Genomic DNA, 23,240 nt, shown 5'->3' with positions numbered 1-23,240 from the left:
AACCTGGCACTAGGGAAATTGAGGCCGGAGGAATCGAAGTTTGAGGTCAGCAAAGGCTTCATAGCAAGACTCTGTCTCGAGAAAGAGAAAGGATACAAAAACAGTCAGCACGTATGTAGACACATTCTGTCTACAGAGAATGCTGAGGCTCTGGGAAACAGAGGTTTAAGCTATTATTATTATTATTTATTATATGTGTACATATATGTAGGGGGAGGGGGGAGGTTCGAGACAGCGTCTCACCGTGGAGTCCCGGCTGCCCTGGAACTCAGGATGCAGAACCAGTCTGGCGTGGAACGCACAGAGATCCGCCTGAGTCTGCCTCGCCGAGTGCTGGGATCAAAGGCGTGCGCCACACTACCCTGGCTTAAACCATTTTTTTTTTTTAATTTATTTTATTCTGCCAGGCCTGGTGGCACAGCCCTGTATTTAATGCCAGCACTCGGGAGGCGGAGGCAGGCGGGTTTCCACGAGATCGAGGCCAGCCTGGTCTGCACAGCTCCAGCACAGCCAGGGCTAGAGACTGTCTGGAAACCAAGCAAACACAGGGCAGACCCCGGCTACAGAGTCTCTCTGGAGGTCCTCCTTAGCCGAGAGGGGACCCACGCGCCGCTCCACCACAAAAACGAAGCAGCCTACCCACGCTTGCAATCCCACCGGGCGCTCTCCAGCGACCCCGGCCCGGCGGACGCAGGCGCGGCGCGCGTCACGTGCTCCGGGCGCAGCGCAGCCATTGGTCGGCCTCCCCGCCGGGGGGCGTGCCCGGTGCCGCTGCGGCAGAAGATGGCGCTGCCCTTTGCACGCCGCTGCAACTTGCCCCGCTGGGGAGCCAAGCCCTGGGGACTCCCTGCCGGGGGAGCCCGGAGAGGTAGGGTTGTTTCTTTCCGCTCTTTCGCTCCAAAGTAGTTAACGTGTTGTCCCCAGAGCGCGCCCGGGGAACCCCACCCCTCGTTCCTCCTGCCCCGTCTGCCGCCTTGGCTTAGCGAGATTCCAAACTTGGGGCGTCCATCTGTGGCTCCCCCCCACCCCCACCCCGCCGTGATTTGCAGCTCCCCGGGGCTGCTATACTAAGGCTACATTTCTGATCTTTCCCTCTTAACATCGGACTTTTCCCATCATCATCGCCTGACCGCTTCAGATCAAAACCAGCCCTCGGGTTCTAACCTGTCACTACCTTTTTTTTTCTTTTTCTTTTTCTTTTCCCCCCCTTTGCTCTGCCCTCAGGCATCAGTTTCAAACTGGAAGAAAAAACCGCCCACAGCAGCCTGGCGCTCTTCAGAAGTAACACGGCTGTCAAATACGGCATGGTGGGGTTGGAACCCACCAAGGTGGCCCTGAACGTGGAGCGCTTCCGGGAGTGGGCGGTGGTGCTCGCAGACACCACGGTCACCAGTGGCAGACACTACTGGGAGGTAACCGTGAAGCGCTCCCAGCAGTTCCGGATAGGAGTGGCCGATGTGGACATGTCCCGGGACAGCTGCGTCGGCGCTGATGATCGGTCCTGGGTGTTCTCCTATGCCCAGCGCAAGTGGCACAGCATGTTGGCCAACGAGAGAGCCCCAGTTGAGGGCATTGGGCAACCAGAGAAAGTGGGACTGCTGCTGGACTATGAGGCAAAGAAGCTAAGCCTGGTGGATGTGAGTCAGATCTTTGTGATCCACACACTACAGACAGATTTCCGGGGCCCAGTGACGCCCGCTTTTGCCCTTTGGGACGGAGAGCTGCTAACCCACTCAGGACTTGAAGTGCCCAAGGGCCTCTAATGTGGCCATTACCTAAGTCTCTTAATCATGCTTAGGGTCAGCTTTCTGTTCAAAGAGTCTAAAGCTGTTTTACATTGTCGCAAGCAACTGGTAGCTCTCACAGTTCAGTTGGGATCCTTTGCGCAATATTTTAGTCACCTGCCTCTGGTCCCTGCTCTGTGAAAGCAGGTATACAGCCAAACTTTGCCCCCACGTTACTGCCCGTTTCCTAGAGCATCAGGTGAATTTCCTCCTCGAGTTGCTTCCTTGGGTCCCTGTACTTGTGCCCAGGTGTCTTAGACTGTTCAGTCCTGGGGTCCTTTTAGCCACTACCTCTCCTTCCCTTACCCACATGTAACTTGTTTTGGGGGTTCACCAGATTCTCCAGAGTAAATGCTTTCTACCTCTGGCTGGAGGAGTGGTGGCCTTTTCTCCAATGCACCTCAGATTCTTGGGTTCTGGCTCCGTCCATGCTGTACTGACCCAGTAGGTCAGCACCACAGATGTCAGTCCTACACAGATGCAGCTATCCGCACTCTGAGTCCGTCTATCTCCTGCACACCTCTGATACCCAGCCAGTCTGTCATGACCATTGTGCCAGTTACAGCTGTGACCAAAGGTGGAGAGACACTAGAGGATCTGTGGGGCTGTCGTGCCAGAAACTCTTGTCTTTGAGAGGTTCCATCTACACATCTGCCACAGTTGGAAGCTTCAGGGAAGACAGGGGAGTTTTACATAACCCATTTTGGAGCTTGGTCAGACCCAAAACTTCCATCCCCCTTGGCCACAGGATATACTTAATCAAAGCAGTATTTGAGGTTGAGGAAAACCTGGTGGAATAGATGAGTATGTATGTGGAATATATATTGTTTGGACTTTGACCCTGTGGGACTGTAATTCTATTATCGATGATGGTGATGAACCTGTATATCCTTAAGGGAGAAAAAGAATGACTGGATTTAGAAAAAAAAAATCATGTAATTAAAGTTTATTTGAACACAAAATACTTTCTCTGTCTATAAAATTGCTGTCAGTAGTGGCAGAATGTCCTGCTAAGGGGACAGATCTCTGCAGACTTCTAAAGCCAGGCGCTCTGGCTCCCACTCATGTCTATTACTCTGTGGCAGATACATATGCATGGTGACTCGATTCTCTCCAAGGAAGTCTCCTGTTCTCAAGATGACTTCTTCAGAGAGGAAAAGGGGACCTGTGTAAAGACCTGGGCTACTTTTGAGTGGATGGAACCATTAAACTATACCTCGAGGTCTCTGTGGATTGCTACTGCAGGTGTTCACTGGGCTCTTCTGTGTGCTGTTTGCTGAGGGAATGAGGTGTTACGATTCTCACAGAAAACACTGGCCTCTGTCACCAAATGGCTGTGTTGATCCCCACGGAAGCAGCTTCCCATAGTGTTTTTGGTGGCTGTGCGTTAAATGTATGGCCAGCTCATGCTTTTTCTTGAGCAGGGACCTGCCTCCGGCCTGTGCTCACACCATGCTTTCTAAGTTCTCTTTGGACATGGTTTCAGCTGCTGCCTCTGCCTGAGTTTCAGAGAGCATGTAGGAGTCATGGTAGTCTTGAAGAAGCTTGACCACCTCCAGGTGGTTGAACTGTATGGCATCATCCAGGGGAATGTTGCCCCACCTGTGAGGAACAAAGATCACGGTTAGGCAGGGGAGACAGGAGAACACCGTAGTTCCACATATATGCACAATGGCTGCAGGGCGGTGGGAAGGCTGGGTCACCCTCCTTCCCTTCGATCCTACTCACCTATCCTTGACAAAGGGATTCACTTTGCAAGCTTCGATCAGAAATTTGACAACTTCAATGTGTCCTAGGAATAGGGTAGAGGGGAAATGAGAGAGTACACAGGTAGGTCCTGAACCGTTTGGTGTCGACCCTCGGCAACTTGAGTCTGTGCCAAGAGGGGAGGAGAAAAGCCCTTGACATTTCCTCCTTGCCAGCACCTAGTTACAACCTGTCTGTCAGCTGTAGGACAAAACTGGCTGCTACCCTGTACGAGCACAATGATAGGGGTGCACCCCGTGGAGGAGAAGGGGTCTCCCACGCTGCGGTTCCTCTTTAACCCTTGAAATACCTTCAGCTGCGGCAACGTGCAGGGCTGTGCGGGAGTCGTAATCTTTCTGCTCCATATCCATGGCTGACAAAGCAAACCTGAGGGAAAGCAGCTTGGGTTACCCACGTCAGGCTAGAATCACTGGAGAGCCTCCTGGGCCGGACTGGATGGGGTCCCCACTTCCAAAGCCTGTGCCTGTCACACCCAAGTCAGTCAGGGTGCCTGCCATGAGTGAAGTTCTTACCTCACCACAGGCACTTTGATTTTAAAACAACAAACAAACCCTGAGGCTGGAGAGATGGCTCAGCAAAGTGCTTGTCGGGCGAGCGTGAGGAACAGAGACCTGAGTTTGATTCACACAACCCACATTAAAAAAAACAAATCAGAGCCGGGCGGTGGTGGCACACGCCTTTAATTCCAGCACTCGAGAGGCAGAGGCAGGAGGATCTCTGTGAGTTCGAGGCCAGCCTGGGCTACAGAGTGAGATCCAGGACAGGCACAAAACTACACAGAGAAACCCTGTCTCCAAAAACCAAAAACCAAAAAACAAATCAGGCATGGTACCACAACACCTGTAATCCCAGCCTGGGTGGAAAACAGAGACAGGGAAGTCCTGGGGCGTGATGTGTTAGCGAGCTCAAGGCCAGTGAGACTCTGTCTCAAAAAGCAAGGTGAGCTCAAGGTGGATGGACCCTGAGGAATGATACCTGAAGTTGTCCTCTGGCTGCCACATGTACACGTACCCACAAATGTGCAGCTGCACAAACAGACGCATGTACACAGATCACACACACACACACACACACACACACACACACACACACACACACACGGACACAAACAGGCATGTACTCATTTAAATTGCAATGTGTCTGTTCTAACCCTAAAACTGAAGCATTTAGCAGTTTGCTATGTTGTGTCCTAATAAGATGTCTGACCCAGAGTATTTTATCACATTTATTTAGTCACAGAAGAATTACCTTCGAAGAGCTGAGACATCTCCACTATATGCAGCAAATAACAGGTTCACCACGGTCTTGTTCTGAAACGCACAGCGAACCCACCTGGGATTAATTGTGGCTTTGAATCCACCCATGCCCAGCTCTACCCGTGACCCTCCGCCTTGGATGCTTCACCAGGGACACGGCTGAAGTGTTATGGGATGTTTCATTTTGAAATACCCTTTAGGCTACCTGGGATTTCCCTTACCCGGACTTCTCCTCCTTCTCGTCGAGGGTCTAACTTCCGAGTACAGTGTCTCAGGTTGTCATAGTTGTGGAAGTTAAAGAGAGACACCAACTTCTAGAATTAGAAGCCAAAGGATTCGTTTATGTATCTCTTGCCTTTTCTAGGAGCTCAAAATTGCTTTAACTATAGTGGCTACCATTAATTTATTCTTTTTTGTTTTTTTTAAGACAAGGTTTCTCTGTGTAGATCAGGCTGGCCTCGAACTCAGAGATCCACCTGCCTCTGCCTCCCAAGTGCTGGGATTGAAGGCGTGTGCCACCACCACTCGGCTCATTGACTTATTCTTAAACAATATGAAGTACTGTACACAGAGCATCTTACCTGGCAGAAGTTGATACCCCTCTGGCTGTTCCCCAGCTTGTCTAATGGAGGTGACAGACACATCATCCCCATGACATTGGGTACAACGAGAAGGATGGCTCCTGACACAGCTGATTTGGCCGGCAGACCCACCTGAGGGACAAGGGGGTGGGTCTCAGTGATGGCACAGACAAGGCGACAGATACCCCACCTCAACGTCTCAGCTTTTTTTTTTTAATACAACTAGGGGATGCTTGCTAAGACCCGAACAGCACGCAGCTGAGTGTCGTGCTCAGTCTAGGAAATGCTCCCCAGCCCTCCCTTCAAGAAGAGATTTCATCTGATTTTCCATATAGGAGTGTACATGTGTGCACCGCATGTGTGCCTGGGGCCTGGGGAGGCCAGAAGAGGCCAACGGGTTCCCCAGAACTAGAGTTTCAGATGGTCCTCTCCCAAAGCAGCAAATGCTCTTCAACACCCTGCCATTTCTCCAGCCCCACGAAACGGTCTCTCAAACTTTTATTCCCCTGGTAGGCGAGAGACAAGAAGTGAACCGGGGCTTATAAGCTGGCTCATCAGGCAGGCAAGGTGCTTCCTGAGCAAGTCTAGCATCCTGAGTTTGAGCCCCAGAATCCACAAAGGTGGACAGAGAGAAAAAACTCCACAAAGTTGTCCTCTGACCTCCACACATGCACCATCATGCGTACACATACACCGATGATAAATAAATTTTTAAAATTTAAAAATGGGACCTTGGGGGCTGGAAAGATGGCTCAGTGGTTAAGAGCACTGGCTGCTCTTCCAGAGGACCTGAGTTCAGTTCTCAACACGGGCATGGCAGTTCACAACTGTCTGTAACTCCAGTTCCAGAAGATCCTACCGCCCTCTTCTGGCCTTTATGAACACTGTATGCACGTGGTATACAGAAACACATGCAGGCAAAATGCTCATACACATAACTTAAAAATAAATTAAAAAAAATTTTTTTTTCAAGACAGGATTTCTCCATGTAGCTCTGGCTGTCCTGGAACTTACTCTGTAGGTTAGGCTAGCCTTGAGCTTACAAAGATCCACCTGCCTCTGCCTCCCAAGTACTGGGATTAAAAAAAAAATATTTAAAAAGGGGTATCTGGATAGGTGGCTCGGTAATTAAGAGCCTGCACTGTTCTTGCAAAGAACCCATGTTCATTTCCAATCACCAAAACTGGCAGGCTCACAACCATCTGAAATTCCAGCTTGGGGTTGGGGGTGGGGGGTTGGTGGGGGTGGATCCAATACTCCTAGTCTCAGTGGGCACCTGTACGCACCTGTACATACTCCCTCATAATAAAAATGAATCTTCGGACTGGAGAGATGGCTCAGAGGTTAAGAGCACCGACTGCTCTTCCAGAGGTCCTGAGTTCAATTCCCAGCACCCACATGGTGGCTCACAACCATCTGTAATGAGATCTGGCACCCTCTTTCGTATACATAATAAATAAATAAATAAAATGAATCTTCAAAAACAGATAAAATAATTATAGCAAACACGGAAAAGAAAAGGGCTAGGGTGCTCTGAACAGAGGTGGAGGAGGCAGTTTTGTTTGAGTACAGAGATCAGAAACACCTCCAGAGCCTGGGGATGCAGGTCAGTGGTACAGCACTTGCCCAGCACGGGTAAGACCTAGGTTTGATCCCCGATGCCAAATCAAACAAGAAACAAGTCCAGCTGTGGAAGTGCATGACTGTAGTTCCAGTATTTGAGAGGTTGAGGCAGGAGGGTCACTGTGAGTCTGAGGCTACAAACAAATCAACCATGCATCTCCTTGGAAGTGATGTCTAAGATGGGAGTCAGCCATGTAAAGGGTCTACATATCTGAGGAATGGGATGGACTTGGCAAACTCCCCTAAGGACTCTTAGCCTGTGTGCCCGGGTAGATGTTTGTAAAGGAGGCAGGAGTAAGCTTCACCCCATCCTCTCTTCTTGGCACTGGGATAGTGGCAGACGGCCAGCTGAGCTGCGGGCACTCACATGGAAGGCAAACTGGCCAGAGAAGTCGTACATGCCACAGGAATGCATGAGGCTGAGGGTGTTCCGCACGGCTTCAGCACTCAGGACGCTCTCGCCCGTGATGGGGCAGATGCCACCGTTGGCAAGAGTGGCCGCCATGACGCTGCCTGATTCGCAGGTGACCTCCACGGAGCACAGCTGTGGAGACAGGAGAGGTCAAAGGGCAGGGCAGGCACGAGCACAGTCATGAAGAGTGATGTTCTTGACATCTAGAGCTTTCCACGCGTCTCACAGGGCAGCCAGAGAGGCATGTCTACCCTGGAACCCAGAGAAAGAGGGCAGTCTGTCCTGTTCCCTTGGCCCTGGGAGTGTCTGCATACCTGGAAATAGAGGTCGAGGGCAGCCATCATGTCCACTCCCTTGGGGAAGCACTGGAAGGAAGGACAGTCTCTTCAGCACATAATTCACATGCCAGAGTCATACACGGTCTCCAGCCCCCTGACCTGGCGGCACAATTCCCAGGGACCTTCTCCATTGGCCCCTCCCAGTTACCTTCTTCTCCTTGAGGTAATAGCCGATGGCGTAATTCCGATCTCCAGTTTCCTTCTCTGACTGGAATCTGAAGCAAACACCACGTTTAGTGCTAGACGTTTAAGAGGTGGGTAGAAGGAGAAGGGGGAAACGTCCTTCCCCGGATATGGAACTCTATTCCCTCTGTCAGACTGAATCAGCCCCTTTAGAACATCTCACAGAGTACCAGTGGGAACTTCTGAACCTGAGCAAATACTTGGTGTAGCTTTGTGGTAAAATGTAAACAGACCAAACCCAAACCCACCCAAAGCTGTCTAGCCGTCTGTCTAGGGAATCTGGCAAGGCTTTTGGCTCTGGGAGTCTTGACTAGGGCTTAGGCACAAACTGTCACACTGCATTACATGCAAATCAGAAATGGGCCCCTATTTCTCCAAGGAAGTGTCAATGAACGGGCTCAGAGGGAGCTGGGAGGCCGAAATTCCCCTTGAATTCCTTCTTAAGATGATATCTATTCTCTTTCTCTCCCCTTTACCCTCCCCACCAAGCATACACATATACAGCAGTACAGTGTACTCAGCCAGTCCTCTAAGCAGCCTTACGTGGCATTGCTGAACCCCATGAATTCATTCCCAGCCATCTTGTTCAGATACTGCAGCACCTGGAGGAGAAGAAGGGCATGACAGACGCCTTTTGACTAAACAGCCCTAGAAAACGCAGCTCAGGCCGGCAGGCCACTCGGAACCTCTCAGTCCTATTCCCAGCTTTACCCAGGGGAGCAGGGGTCCCCACCCCTCCGGAGTTACTGCTTCTGTGGTAGGTTGGCTTAAGCCAGGCACTGGAGATAGCTGTAGAAGCCAGCATGCCATGTGGAAGGCAGCAAGAAGATGAGCACAAGGAACTTACAAAGTCAAACTTCTCTGCTTTGTTACAATCCATCTGCAGAAAAAAGGAGAGAAAGCAATCAATGTTCCGGCCTCGACGGATGGGAGACGGAAGGACCACGAGGGTGTGGTGCAGCTGACATGCTCCGCTAGCCTCACTCCTGGGGACGGTACGTTTTACAGTGTCTCTGGCTTGTCCTGAGACAGGCCTGGGTTGTCCAGGCCGGTCTGTGAGTTAGTCGTGGCCCTGTGTTCCTCTAGTCTCTGAGTAGCTGGTGTTATAGGCACGGGATCCTTCTTGTTTAAATAGCTGAGACCTTTCTTCCTGCAGGCATATATATGCCTAGTAACAGAGAAAACCAAACTACTAACCAGTTTGGTGATACGTGCTTATAATCCCAGCAGAGGGAGACTTGAGGCAGGAGAATTACTGAAAGATTTCAAGGACAGCTCAGTGACACAGAGAGATCTTGCCTCAAAAAAACAAAAAATTATCAAGGAATGAGGATTCAGATAACCTCACTGCATCCATCGGCCTCATCCCTCCCTAGCCTCACCCCTCCTCAGCCTCACTCCTACTTTCCAGCCTCAATCTTAAGTCCTCATCTCTGTCTCCAGTTCTGTCCCTAAGTTCCACCCCTATCTCTGATTACTACTATCCATTCTATTTATGTATGTATGTATGTATGTATGTATGTATGTATTTGGAGCTGAACACCGAACCCAGGGCCTCGTGCTTGCTAGGCAAGTGCTCTACCACTGAGTTAAATCCCCAACACCCATTTTATTTATTTTTTAGTAAAGGTCTCATGTATCCCAGACTAGCCTTAAACTTCTGATCTTTCTAACCGTACCCTCCAAGTTCTGGCATTACAGGAATGTGGAACCATGGCCATACCCCCCAAGTTCTGGCATTACAGGCATGTGGAACCATGGTACAACTTCCTTTTTTTGTTGTTGTTTTGTTTTTTTTTTGAGACAGGGTTTCTCTGTGTAGCCCAGGCTGTCCTGGAACTTGCTTTGTAGCCCAGGCTGGCCTTGAACTCAGAGATCTGCCTGTCTGCCTCCTGAGTGCTGGGATTAAAAGTGTGCACCACCACCCCTTGGCTCCCACTCACGTTCTTTATACCCCATTCGCTAGCCTTACTCTAGCCTATCCCTGATTCCCATACCCTCTGTGACAGAAATGGGCTGTGTCTGTTGAATATTCAATTATGTTGATACATGATTGTTCTTCTACTCCCGGAATTGAAACGAGGACCTCAGGTATGTTGGTCAAATGCTCTGCCACTGAGCTACATCCCCAGCTATATTGTTAAAGGAAACAGAAATAACTTCTTTTCAGCAGTGCCAGAGATGGAACCCAGGGCCTCCACAGATGGTGGGGCAGATGTTCTGTCAATGTTCTTACTTCATCCCCAGCTCTGAACCTAAAGTTTAGAGTGAGTCAGATGAGGCAGATCCCAAAGAGAGGACTGTAGACAGAACAGTCACAGAACAGCGGGACACACTGGCCTTAGTCCCCTCCCCCAGATTCACTGCTTCCTGCATAAATCAGCTATAGAGTCAACACTCCAGGGACTCTGACACCTGAGTTCCCGGGGTAGGGGTGGGGTGGGGAGTGGGGGGGAGGGTTCCCAACACCACCTTCCCAGGAGGGGCTGTGATTGGCCCCGTGGTGTGGCTGCCCACACTGCTCCCAGGTTCTTGCTCAAGTCCTGAGAGACCTGCAGCTGATGGGCCTGTCTGACACCCATGCTCAAGGCCAACTCACAGGTCCAGGTGACGTGAATAGCTGCCCTGGACTGGCCATTCACCCTTTTCTCGGTATGCCTCTCACCCAGGAGTGGCCAATCAATGCCTGATGGTGTTGCCCTCCCCTTGCCTTTGGCCTTTGCCTCTTGGTCCTGGGCAGGGGTCACGACCCGCTCACTTCTATAAGCGTCAGGAGCTCTGGGCTGCAGAGTTGTAGGTGGGGGCGGGGAGGGTGTGGGATAGCTCTCACTAACATCCATGGCTTATAACACACACTTCCTGTTGTATTTTTCCATGCCTCTTATTAACCCTCAAAGAACTCAGCACCCCACGAGTCTCCCCAGAGAGACGAGCAGATGGGGGGGTGCAGGAATAAGGGGGATTGAGAGAGCGTCAGCTTTCAGAAGGTTAGAATGGCACTGACCTTGATCAAGGAGCTGACCACAATGGCGCCGGCATTGACCATGGGGTTGTGGGGGATTCCTGGGGAAACACAAACCACGCAGGGTCTTGTCAGTCACTCACGAAAGCTTCCTTAACATCACTCCCAATCCAAAGCTAAGCGGCGCTGGGTCTGGTTCCTACCTGGATGGGAGAAAGGGCAAAGAAAGGAAGGAAGGAAGGAGGAGGTGAGGTGCAGGGCTGAGGAAAAGGCAGAGGGTAAGTGTGAGCCCTGGAGATGCTCACCTTCCTCATTGAGGGAGAGTTTGTTATAGCGCAGACCACTGGGCTCCTTGCCCACAAACTTGTGCACGTAGTCAGTGCCCAAGGTGCTCACGGAGATGGCGTAAGTGAGGGGCTTGACACACGACTGCAGGCAGAAGGGGATCTTCGTGTGGCCCACAGAGTGCCTGGAGACAGAGGCGCCATAGAAGGGGTTGGGCTTTGTTCTGCACCTGTGCCCTGCACCTGCAACTGCACCCTGTACCTGCGCCCTGCAGCACCTTCCTCTCACCCAGCAGCTCTTTTGGTTTGTTTTAATTTTTATTTATGTGCACTGATGTTTGACCTGCATGTATATCTGTATGAGGGTGTTGGATCCCCTGGAACTGGAGTTACAGACAGTTGTGAGCTGCCATGTGTAGGTGCTGGGACTTGAACCCGGGTCCTCTGGAAGAACAGCCAGTGCTCTTAACCACTGAGCCATCTCTCCAGCCCCCTTGTTTGTTTTTTGAGGCAGGGTTTCTCTACAGCGCCCGCCCTAGCAGTCCAGTGCCCTAGCAGTCCTGGAAGTTGCTCTATAGACCAGGCTGGCCTTGAACTCAGAGATCCCCCTACCTCTGTCTCCCGAGTGTGGGGGGCTTAAAGGCGTGTGCCACCAAGCCAGGAATCACCCCATATCTTACCGCTGACCATCCACAGTGCACAGGGAAACGCCCCAAAGGTCTGGGTTTGACTTGGCCAGGTGAGGGATGTAGGCTGCCACCTGGGCATGAATAGGCAGAGAAAGGGGAGACAGGTGAATATGGAGACCAATACAGCTGAACTCAGGGTCATAAACTTTGGTAGAAGCTAAAATTCTGTCACCTACATGGCAGATGGGTTCCCTTCTGTGTATGGCTTCCAGAAACACCCAAGCCTTTAGTCCCTGTCAACCTTACCTCTCTGTAGCCCTAACCCTGGAGGGATAGAACATTTAAAATAATAATAATAATAATAATAATAATAATAATAATAATAATAATAATAATAATAATAATAATAATAGTGGCGGGGTTGGGGATTTAGCTCAGCGGTAGAGTACTTGCTTAGCAAGTGCAAGGCCCTGGGTTCTGTCCTCAGCTCCAGGGGGCGGGCCGGGGTGGGGGGGGAGGCAGTTCTAGGGCTGGGTTTTCAGGTTCAGTCCCTGGAAATCTCCTTGAAGGCTCGATTGAATATCTTTACTTTGAGACAGGGTCTCCCTATGAAACCCAAGTTGACCTCAAACTTCTGATCCTGCCTTAACCTCCCGAGAGTCGAGATCATAGGCCTGTGCCACCAAGCCTAGCTTTTGCCATCCAGGTCCACAAACATCTAAGATCCTGCCACTCGCTGTTAGAGTTACATGTAGAAACCCATGGAACCCTGTCCTTATTTCTGGAGGCTCTGCTTCTCATCCTCTATCACTGAATCCCCAGCCCCAAGGAGTCTCTGTATCTGGCCCAGAGCCCTCACGCCCCACCCCCATTTCCCTGGCCCTCACTTTGCCTCCAGTGAGTTCTTTGGCATCCTCAAATATGCGATCCACATGGCCCGTGAACTCCTCAAAATCAGGAATGACAAACTTCTTTCGGAATGCCTGAGTCAGGAGCACAATGTTGCTGCTCACACACCTGGATCCCAGATACGAGTGTGTTAGGGGCTGGAGAGGCACAGCTGGGATAGGAGCCGTGGAAGTTGGGGATAAAGAAGGTTGTGAGTGTTCATCTGGTTTTGCACTAACAGCTGTGTGCCTTTGGCATGTCATTTTAATCTCACGAGGCTTAAATTTCCTAACCTCCAAAATGAGAGGTTCTAAAGACACAGGAAGACATCCCAAGACATGATGAGAAAAATATTAAAATCAAAATAAGCATAGCATATGGGCTTCAGTGTTGAGAAGTCCTAATGTATACAGCCATAAATGTACGTGAACACATAGGGCATTTTCTAGAACACACTCACTGTCTGTTAATGTTTACGTTTGGGAAAGGGGCGAGGACTGGGTAGAGAAGAAAATATCATGTTTCATAATGAGTATGTAATGCTTGTATAATAAATAAAACAAAATGAAGGGCTGAACTGTTTAATTCCCAAGACTCTTCCTCCTACAGAACGGTTCTGGGGGCAATGCTCGTTTCTGGGGTTCTCACTTTTGGAAGAGATCTCGGTCCAAGAGGCCACCACTGCTGGACTCTTGGACCATGCGCTGCATCTTGCTCATGCAGTCCTGGAGCCGTGGGTCTGACGTCTGCAGTCCAGTGGCCTTCAGGGCCTTCGGGGGAAAGAAGAGGCCTGGTCAGGTCAGCCAAGGACAGCAATCTATTCCTCAGTCTTTCCCAATAGATACTCAAATCACTCAACCTTAATTACTACAATAGGCAGAACAAATGGGTTTGGGTACTAAGCAAAGAGGGACTGGACCAGCTTTAAAGGTCAACAAGTCTCTTGACACTTTCCAGGAAAGGTGTTATCTTCTGGACTTCGGGGGAAGGATGACGGCATTGGCTCTCTGGCCCAGGCAGCCATCATCCCTCTGTGTTTCTGTCCCCATATAACAACCGTGAGCTGCCCCACACTGTCAACCAGCCTTTTCCCGTGTTCCAGAGACTCTAAGGAATCAGGGTTCTCTGACCAGACAGACAGTCACTTACAGTAGTGAACTTGTGGATGGGGATTCGTTCCTGTCCCTCAGCAATGGTGTAGAAGAGCAGGTCACCAAGTCGAGGCAGCATGCCGCTGTTTGACGCATCACTGTTTGGGGGAAGAGGCAGGAAGCAGGAGCCTGAGGACGCTCCCTCTCCTCCTCCCGGAACATGGATCTGTCATCCTAGGCTCTTCCTCTGAGCCATCTGACAGTCTGTAATCCTAACTTTCGCCTCTAGCCTGAGATCTTGTAAATCTTACTCTCTAGCTTTCTTTTAAAAGAAACTCTGAACTTTCAGACCTTTATTTCAAGCTGCCTTCTAGATAACTTCACTTCTAGATGTCCCATACACACTGAAAACTGAACACATCCAGCGCGAGATGTCTCTTCTCGTGTGTTTTTCGTGAGGGTTGGTCCATGAATACCCACCTGGATGTCAAGCTGAAATACAGAATTTTTTGATTGTTCCCACACTCTGTCTGGACTGAGTTGGTCACTAACACTGGATGACTCCATCTTCACATTTTCTCTCAAATCTACCCTCTTTTCTCCTGCACAGAATAGTGTCCTGGAAAGCATCCTACTTTGCTCCCTAATTGCTATATGACTTAGGTAGCTCATTTGCTAGCGCTAACCTGCTTCTCCCTGTCTATAGAATAAAGGTAGAAAGGTCTACTTTACGTGGATAGGTGGTGTGAGACTTAAGGCCATACTCCACGATAAACTCCAATATAAAGTAAGCCGATCGTCGGCTTCCTGCCCGCAGTCTGCCACTATACTCCTCTGCCACCCACGCCAGCTGCCATTCTGAAACTTAGCATTTCTCCACTCAAAATCCTAAAGCCGGGCATGGTAGTGCATGGCTGCAGCCTTTAATCCCAGCACTCGGGAGGCAGAGGCAGGGGGAATCCCTGATTTGAAGCTGTAGGCCAGCCTGGTCTACAGAGCGAGTTCCAGGACAGCCACGGTTACACAGAGAAAACTTGTCTCAAAAAAGCAAAAAATCCTGTGGTACAGCTGGGTGTACCATTCCTGTAATCCTAAAACTTGGCAGGTAGAGGCAGGAGGATCAGGAGTTCAGGGTCATCCTCAGCTGCACAGTGAGTCTGAGGCCAGCCTGAGTTACCCGAGACCACGAGAAAAACAAGAGTTTGAGAATGTCTCAGCAGTGAAGAGCACCCATTATTCTGGCAGAAGGTCTGAGTTCCCTTCCCAGCACTCATGTTGGGTAGGCAGCTCACAATTGCCTGTACCTTCAGGGGATTGGATACCTTCTTCTGGCCTTCATGGGCAACCCTCCCCAATAAATAGAAATAAAAATAAATATTAAAACAAAAACCTCAGTGCCAGCCAGGCATGGTGGCACACGCCTTTAATCCCAGCACTCTGGAGGCAGAGGCAGGGGGATCTCTGTGAGTGTGAGGCCAGCCTGGTCTACAGAGCAGTTTCAGAACAGCCAAGGCTATACAGAGAAACCCTGTCTCAAAAACAAAACAAAACCCTCAGTGCCTACAGATTAAATTCCTTTCATCCCTTTCTCTTCTTCTTCTTCCTTCTCTGTTACAGTACAAATACTTTAACCAGTCCCAGTCATCCTGTGGGCCAAGTACTGAATAATCAGGACCTAGCTGCAAGCTCAGCCTCACAGCCTTCCTGACTCCAGTAGAATGTGCATATCGCTCTGTGCACACTGCCTCTCAGACTGCAGACGCTGGGATGCTGGGGCGTCATCCATAAATTCTCTGTGCACCTGCCTGTACTGTCCTTAGAAGCCAATTCTGCTCAGTACGCTGGTGACCCCGGATAGTCTATGGGTTGCACTCAACTGTGTGTAGGATGATGGCAATCTGGTGGAGAGTGTTTTTGGTTTCTTTTCTTTGTTGGGACAGGATTTTGAGATGGGGTCTTGCTGTGTAGCCTGGCTGGCCCTAAACACATGATCATCACTGCCTCCCAAGTGCTGGAATTACAAGCATGATAATGAATAACCATGGCTAGCTCTTTTATTATTATTCTCATAATTTCGCACATATATAATGTATTTTTATCAAACCTACCCCCATTTCCTCTAACCCCCCCCCCTTCCTACTCTCATGTCTGGGTAGTTCTCAATTCTTAGCATGGCATCTACCACTTTTTAAAACTACACCAATTTCCCAAGTCTTTACCATTCTTCCCTATGGCGGTTATGCTAAGTAACTCCATACCCCAGTTATGACTTCCTCAGTGGGACACGATGAGGCTTTGTGGCCTTTGCTTATACTATAAGCCCTTCATGACTTTCTTCTTCAACTGGCTCTCAAGGCGCAGGCCAAATGTAACCAACCCTGTGGCAGCTGTCTTAAAGCTCCAGATATTGCTTATGCTGCCAGTATGTCTCACACACATCCTAATGAATGTCAGGTGACTCACCCACGCCACTGTTGGGTCCCTGTGCTTGGCACATCTTTCTCTCCCTAGACTGAGCAAAGTATCTAAAACACATGGACCTTCAATAACAATGACCAACCTACATTGCTAGGAAGGCTCTTAGACCCCAAGGTTCACTCCCACCGCTAGGAAATGCCTAAACCACCTAAAGCAGTGGTTCTCAACCTGTGGGTCACAACCCCCTCTCTTTCACAGAGTTCGCCGAGACCATCGGAAAACACGGATATTCAGACGCTAGAAAGATCTCCCCTGTTCGTGGGTCTGTAGGATTAACAGTAATGGCAATCTTACCAAAAACAATATACAGATTCAATACAATCCCCATCAAAATTCCAACACGTTTCTTTGCAGGCCTTGAAAGAACACATCAAAATCCCAACACAATTATTTACAGACCTTGAAAGAACAATACTCAACTTCATAAGGAAAAACAGAAAACCCAGGCTAGCTAAAACAATCCTGTACAGTAAAAGAACTTGTGGAGGTATCACCATCCCTGATTTCAAGCTGTACTACAGAGCTACAGTAATTAAAAACAGCTTGGTATCGGCATAAAAAACAGACAGGTTGATCAATGCAATTGAATCAAAGACCCAGACATAAATCCACACACCCATGGACACCTGATTTTTTGATAAAGAAACTAGAAATATACAATGGAAAAAACTCTTCAATCAGTTGCTGGTCTAACTGGGTGTTGGCATATAGAAGAATGCAAATAGATCCATATCTATCCCCCTGCACAAAACTCAAGTCCAAGTGAATCAAAGACCTCCACACAAATCCAGATACACTGAACTTGACTGAAGAAAAAGTGGGAAATAGCCTTGAATGCATTGGCACAGGAGACAATTTCCTGAACAGACACCAATAGTGTAGGCACTAAGATCGACAACTAATAAATGGGACCTCATGAAACTGAAAAGCTTCTGTAAGGCAAAGGACACCATGGCAGCCCACAGAGTGGGAAAAGATTTTCACCAACTCCACATCTGACAGAGGGCTAATATCCAAAATATATGAAGAACTCAAGAAACTAGACATGGACAATCCAAATAATCAAATTAAAAAATGGGATAAGATCTAAGCAGAATTCTCAAAGAGGAATCTCAAATGGCTCAAATGGCTGAGAAATGCTTAAAGAAATGTTCAACATCCTTAGCCATCAGGGAAATGCAAATCAAAACGACTTTGAAATTCCATCCTACACCTGTCAGAATGGCTAAGATCAAACACACAAGTGACAGCTCATGCTGGAGAGGATGTGGAGCAAGGGGAACACTCCTCCATTGCTGGTGGGAGTGCAAACTTGTACAGCCACTATGGAAATCAATATGGTGGTTCCTCAGAAAATCAGGAGTCAATCTACCTTAAGACCCAGCTAGCTGGGCAGTGGTGGTGCATGCCTTTAATTCCAGCACTTGGGAGGCAGAGGCAGGCGGATCTCTGTGAGTTCGAGGCCAGCCTGGTCTCCAAAGGGATTTCCAGGAAAGGCTCAAAGATGCACAGAGAAACCCTGTCTCAAAAAACAAACAAACAAACAAACAAACAAAAAGATCCAGCTATATCACTCCTGGGCATATATCCAAAGGACGCTCTATCCTACCAGAAGGACACTTGCTCAACTATGTTCATAGCAGCTTTATTCATAATAGCTCAAAACTGGAGGCAACCTAGATGTCCCTCAATCGAAGAATGGATAAGGAAAATGTGGTACATTTACACAATGGAGTATTACACAGTGTTAAAAAGTATGAGATCATGAAATTTGCAGCCAAATGGATGGAACTAGAAAAAAATCATCCTGAGTGAGGTAACCCAGACCCAGAAACACAAGTGAATATCAGCTGTAAAGTAAAGGATAATCATGCTACAATCCACAGACCCAGAGAGACTAATTAGCAAGAAGAGCCAAAAGGGGACATGGATCTCCCTGGGAAGGAGAAATAGAATAGATTTCGTGGGTGGACTGGGGACAAGGTGGGGATGGGAACAGGAGAGATCAGGTGTTGGGAAGAGAGTACTGGGAAAGACAACTGGAATTGGGAGGCATTTGGGGGGAGTTGAGGTAGAAACCTAATGCAATGGAAACTCCCTAGAATCTATGAGAGTGGCCCTAGTGAAGACTCCTGGTAATGGGGGGATAGGAAGCCTGAACCAAGCATCTTCTGTAACAGGCAAGGCTTCCAGTGGAGGGGCTGGGACATCAACACAGCCACAAAACCTTCTTCGTCTACAGTTAGTCCTGCCTGCAAGATATGGTAAAGGTGGCACAGAATTTGTACTAGTGACCAGCACATGACTAGACCAACTTGAGACCCAAGCCCATGACTGACACTGCCTGGATGCCCAGGAACCAGCTGCTGGACAACCCAGGATTAGAACCAAACACAACTGGCAATAATAATAATAATAATAATAATAATAATAATAATAATAATAATAATAAATAAAGTCAATGAAATGTTTCCTAATGATATTCTGCTATACTCGTAGACCAGAGCCTAGCATAATCATCATCAGAGGCTTCATCCAGAAAGTAATAAGAGCAGATGCAAAGACCCACGGCCAAATATTAAGTGGAGCTCAGGGAACCCTGAAGAAGAGGGGGAAGAAGGATTGTAGGAGCCAGAGGGGTCAAGGATATTGCAAGAAAATCCAAGAATCAACTAACCAAGCCCATAGGGGCTCACAGAGACTCAACTGACAATCAGGGGGCCTGAATGGGTCTGACCTAGGTCCTCTGCACATATGTTATGGTTGTGCACCTTGGTCTTCTTGTGGGACTCCTCACAGTGGGAGTGGGGGCGTCTCTGACTCTTCTGTCTGCTTTGGGGACCTTTTTCCTTCTACTGGGTTGCCCCATCCAGCCTTAATGAGGGGAGGTGCCTAGTCTTATTATAACCTGACATGCCATCTTTGGTTGATACCCCTGGAAGGCCTGCCCTTTTCTGAAGGGAAAGGAGGAGGAGCTGATATGGGGGAGAGAAGAGGTGCAGGGTAGGAACTGGAAAAAGGGGGGGGGGAGGGGAAACTGTGGTTGGGATGTAATATATGAGAGAAGAATAGATAGACAGATAGATAGATAGATAGATAGATAGATAGATAGATAGATAGACAGGCAGATAAGGAAAACACAAATATTTACATTATGATTCATAACAGTAGCAAAATTATAGTTATGGAGTAGCAATGAAAATAATTTTGTGGTTGGGGTCTCTACAACATGAGGAGCTGTATTGAAGGAAGGTTCCTAATAATAACTGTATTATTAGGAAATTGAGAACCATTGATCTAAAGACTTCTTGGTCTTCAAAAATTCTCCTATTAATGTTATCATACTTAGAAAACCTTTTGTTTTCTTTTTTCTTTTCTTGGTTTTTTGAGACAGTGTTTCTCTGTGTAGCCCTGGCTGTCCTAGAACTCACTTTATAGGCCAGGTTGGCCTCGAACTCAGGGATCCACCTGCCTCTGCCTTCTGAGTGCTGGAATTAAAAGCATGCTCCACCATGTCCAGCTCAAAAGTAGACTAATGACTTAATCCCAGTACTCTGGAGGCAGAGGCAGGTGGATCTCTGTGAGTTTGAGGCCAGCCCTTTCTACAGAGCGAGATCCAGGACAGTTAAGGTTACACAGAGAAACCCTGTCTTGAAAAACCAAAAAAGAAAAAGAAAAAAAAAGGGAAGATAAGAAAAAAACCTAAAAGAAAAAGGGAAAAAAACCCTATTTTTGTTTTCTTGTGTGGTTCGAGGGGTCAAACTTGGAGCCTTGGGCATGCTAGACAATGTCCTACCACTGAGCTCCGTTCGTAGAGCAGAGGAAATACTGTATCAGATTGTGTCCAAACAGGACAACTAGTTAAGATCCAGATCCTTTAAAGTTCTTTTGCTCAACAAGCCGACTTCTAGAAATATATCCTTCAGATGTACAAAGTAACATAGTCTCAGATGCCCCCTGCTTTGTCGGAAGACTCATTTGCCCAGTAAGGAGCAGCATATCCTCATAATCCCATAGCTCTTGGGAGGCAGAGGCAGGAGGATCAAGAAAGGTTCCAGGCCAAGTACGTCTACATAGGAAGTTCCAGGCCAGGCAACGCTACTTCGGGAACCCTGTCTCAAAACAAATCAAAAAGAGGTATGCATAACTGGAGGTGGAGGCAAGTTCAAGGTCTCCTACATAAAGAGTTTGAGGCCAGCTTAGGCTATAAGAGACTGTTTCAAAAAACAGAGGACCCAGGTTCGATTTCCATCACCCATATGACAGCTCACAACTGTCTGTAACTCCAGCTCCGGGGATCTGACACCCTCTTCTGGTCTCCCAAGGCACAAGGCAAACAAGCAGTTCACAGCTATACATATACAGGCAAAATATCTATACACACAAACATAAAACTTTAAAAAGCCATTTAAAAAACTGAATATAGCTCGGCAGAAAAAAGTGCTTGTCATGCAACCTTGGACATCTGAGTTTGACACATGAAACCCCAGAAGCCACATAAAGGGAGAAGGAAGAACCAACTCCACAGTTACCCACTGACCACGTGAGCACGTGGTATTCATACACATACAATAATTAAAAATCAATTAATTAAAATATAAAACTCGTAAATGGAAAATATAGCTTACCAAAGAATAGGAATATTATAATTCTACATTTGTTAAATTATATGCACATATATATAAGCTATATATGGATATATCACAGTATTAACTATTTATGTCTAATTCTAATACTGGGATCTTTCTTTCTTTCTTTTTCTTTTTTTTCTTTTAATTGGTTTTTCAAGACAGGGTTTCTCTGTGTAGCTTTGATGCCTGTCCTGGAACTCACTCTGTAGACCAGGCTGGCCTCAAACTCACAGAGATCTGCCTGCCTCTGCCTCCTGAGTGCTGGGACTAGTTATATATCACCACACTCAGCCTGGTGCCCTGAGAGGGCAGAATAACCCAGATCCCCTGGAACTAGAGTTAGGAGTAGTTGTTAACCACTCTGTGGGTGCTGGGAACTGAACCTGGGCCTTCTTCAAGAGTATCAAGTGCTCCAGAGATGAAGAGCTGGCTCTGTGGTTAAGAGTACTTGTTCTTGCAGAGGCCCTGGGTTCAATTCCTACCACCTACATGGTGACTCACAACCATCTGTAACCCCATTTCCAGGGGATCCAACACCCTCCTCTGACCTTTCAGTAGGTACCAGGCATGAATGCAGTACACAAACACATGTGTAAAGCAAAACCCCATACACATAAAATAAAAATTTAAAAAAAAGTAACTTCATAAAGCCAGGTGGTAGAGGCGCACACCTTTAATCCCAGCACTGGGAAGCAGAGACAGGTGGATCTCTGAGTTCAAGGCCAGCCTGGTCTACAGAGCGAGGTCCAGGACAGCCAGGGCTTCACAGAGAAACTTTGTCTCAAAAAACAACATTGTTTTAGCCACCATGCCCGGTGCTAGGTATTTTATTTTTAAATGTTTTTAAAAGATTTATTTTATGTATATGAATGCACACACGCGAAAGCCTGGGAGTGTGGTTGTGAGTCCTCATGTGGGTGCTGGAAATCAAACCCAGGTTCGCTGCCAGAGTAACAAGTAGTCTAAATGAGTGGGCCACCTCTCAAGCCCTAAACTAAGCATTTTAAAATAATCTGCATTACAAGGTATTTCCTCTTTGCTGCCCTCCTTTACCTTCCAAACACAGAAACCCCTCTACCTCATGGTGTCACACTCCCAGAGCCCATCACTCTCCAATACTGTCCACCCCGCTGCCTGGGCAGTGTGGTGGCAGCGGCTGCAGTCGACTCCCTGGTTTGAAGATGGGCCCGAAGGAGAAAACTCTTCAGTTCAGGGAGACTGAGCAACGGAAGAGCTCTGACTCTGGTTTGGAAAATCTGTGTCTCACGGATTTTCCTCATTCAGGAATAATCAACACATTCAACGACCAAGTGGGAAACTTGGTATGAGTGTTTTGCCTGCATGTAAGATATTCAACGGCTAAGCTCTGCTACAAAAACACGCCGGACACATACGCACTTGCGTGCGCATCGGCAATGACGCGCACCACACATTCCCCACTGACGACAAGCAGGAACAAGAAACACCACACGGACAGACCCAAGTGCACTTGAACCCGGGGCAGGAAGCTGTTCCATACCCACGACCTTCCCTAAAACACCAGGACCAGAGAAGGAACAGGGGATGCGGATGGGCAGGTGTGCCCTCGGCCCTGCCCTCAGACTCTGGCACCAAGCAACACTGCGCGCCCATCTGCGCTCCCAATTAAGTACGCACCTTGGACAGGCATCATCTCGAAGACCGACCTGCCCAAACGCCCTCCCGGGCGGACGGCACCTGGCCGCCCGAGCGCGGCGGACCCAAAGCCCCACATCTAAAGGAAAAGGCATCGCAGGCTAGTGAGCTCGGAGAGGAGGTGAGAGGCGCTCTCTGGGGAAGGGCACTCCCAGGGAGCGAGCGAGAACGACAGCGGGAGTGGGAGCCAGCCTGTCCCCTGCCCCTGTCCCGCGAGCCTTACTGATCGGTGGTGTGCTGCGGCTGGTGGCTGTGCGGCGTCCCCCTGCCCTGCGCCGCGGCCTCCCTGAAGTGGTACCGGAGGCCCCCGCCCAGGAGCGGGCCCCGGTTCGGGTGACCCCAGCCTCCCCGCCGGCGGTGGCTGCCCGCGCGGCTCAGCGCGTTCTGCAGAGCCCTCATGGAGCGCATGCCCCCGGCGCGCCACCCGCTCTGCCCGGGCGCTCCAGACGTGCGAGCGGCGGGGAGGAGGGAGGGGCAGAAGAGTGGCGGGCGAGCCTAGGAGTGGGGGAACAGTCCGGCCGCGGCGAGCCCAGCCTGCGACGTAAAGGGCCGGCTGGGTGGGCGGAGGTGGGGCCGGGGGAGGGGCCAGCCCCGGGGCGGCCGGGACCCTGCAAGTGCACCCATAGCCCCTTGACTGCCTCCAGATCGGAGCGCCGCGG

The 23,240-nt window shown here is 49.1% G+C and overlaps 3 protein-coding genes across 5 annotated transcripts in view; 2 read left to right on the top strand and 1 right to left on the bottom strand.

Moving 5' to 3' along the window:
• The first annotated feature begins 736 nt into the window (after positions 1 to 736).
• Positions 737 to 2,723, top strand: Spryd4 (SPRY domain containing 4). Its single transcript, XM_052753636.1, has 2 exons — positions 737 to 868; positions 1,225 to 2,723. Exons 1-2 carry the CDS (start codon positions 784 to 786, stop codon positions 1,761 to 1,763), a joined length of 624 nt encoding a protein of 207 aa, XP_052609596.1. The 5' UTR covers positions 737 to 783; the 3' UTR covers positions 1,764 to 2,723.
• On the bottom strand, positions 2,716 to 23,147 carry Gls2 (glutaminase 2). Of its 3 annotated transcripts, none has more exons than XM_052753622.1 (18): positions 22,805 to 23,147; positions 13,857 to 13,956; positions 13,356 to 13,477; positions 12,707 to 12,836; positions 11,871 to 11,950; positions 11,212 to 11,375; positions 10,949 to 11,007; positions 8,792 to 8,824; positions 8,488 to 8,546; positions 7,910 to 7,976; positions 7,738 to 7,788; positions 7,379 to 7,555; positions 5,389 to 5,520; positions 5,029 to 5,121; positions 4,800 to 4,861; positions 3,841 to 3,917; positions 3,513 to 3,576; positions 2,716 to 3,386 (listed from the first exon to the last, which is right to left on the bottom strand). In XM_052753622.1, the coding sequence occupies exons 1-18, from the start codon at positions 22,987 to 22,989 to the stop codon at positions 3,230 to 3,232; spliced, it is 1,812 nt and encodes a 603-aa protein (XP_052609582.1). In that variant the 5' UTR covers positions 22,990 to 23,147; the 3' UTR covers positions 2,716 to 3,229. The 3 variants fall into 3 exon arrangements, with proteins under 3 accessions (XP_052609582.1, XP_052609583.1, XP_052609584.1); XM_052753623.1 differs by having other exon boundaries at positions 22,564 to 22,916; XM_052753624.1 differs by lacking the exons at positions 12,707 to 12,836; positions 13,857 to 13,956; positions 22,805 to 23,147.
• Rbms2 (RNA binding motif single stranded interacting protein 2) overlaps positions 22,590 to 23,240 on the top strand; it is a 64,157-nt gene continuing 63,506 nt past the window's right edge. The window contains exon 1 of the mRNA XM_052753630.1: positions 22,590 to 22,702. The gene's annotated coding sequence lies outside the window, so the exon portion shown is untranslated. The remainder of the gene's footprint in view (positions 22,703 to 23,240) is intronic.

This window comes from Peromyscus californicus, unplaced genomic scaffold (genome assembly GCF_007827085.1).
Source record: "Peromyscus californicus insignis strain IS unplaced genomic scaffold, ASM782708v3 Scaffold_24__1_contigs__length_46423439, whole genome shotgun sequence".
Classification (NCBI taxonomy): Eukaryota; Metazoa; Chordata; class Mammalia; order Rodentia; family Cricetidae; genus Peromyscus; species Peromyscus californicus.
The sequence above is the reverse complement of the archived record's forward strand: the minus strand, read 5'-3'. Positions and strand labels throughout refer to the sequence as shown.

What these genes read in the sequence shown, in the direction of transcription:
- Spryd4 (XM_052753636.1), top strand. Translation starts at nt 784, where the DNA reads ATGGCGCTGCCCTTTGCACGCCGCTGCAACTTGCCCCGCTGGGGAGCC. An exon ending in TGCCGGGGGAGCCCGGAGAG is followed by an intron (nt 869 to 1,224) that starts GTAGGGTTGTTT and finishes CTCTGCCCTCAG; the next exon opens with GCATCAGTTTCAAACTGGAA.
- Gls2 (XM_052753622.1), bottom strand. Translation starts at nt 22,989, where the DNA reads ATGCGCTCCATGAGGGCTCTGCAGAACGCGCTGAGCCGCGCGGGCAGC. An exon ending in AAGAACTCACTGGAGGCAAA is followed by an intron (nt 11,951 to 12,706) that starts GTGAGGGCCAGG and finishes ATTCATGCCCAG; the next exon opens with GTGGCAGCCTACATCCCTCA. An exon ending in TGGTCAGCTCCTTGATCAAG is followed by an intron (nt 8,825 to 10,948) that starts GTCAGTGCCATT and finishes TTTTTTCTGCAG; the next exon opens with ATGGATTGTAACAAAGCAGA.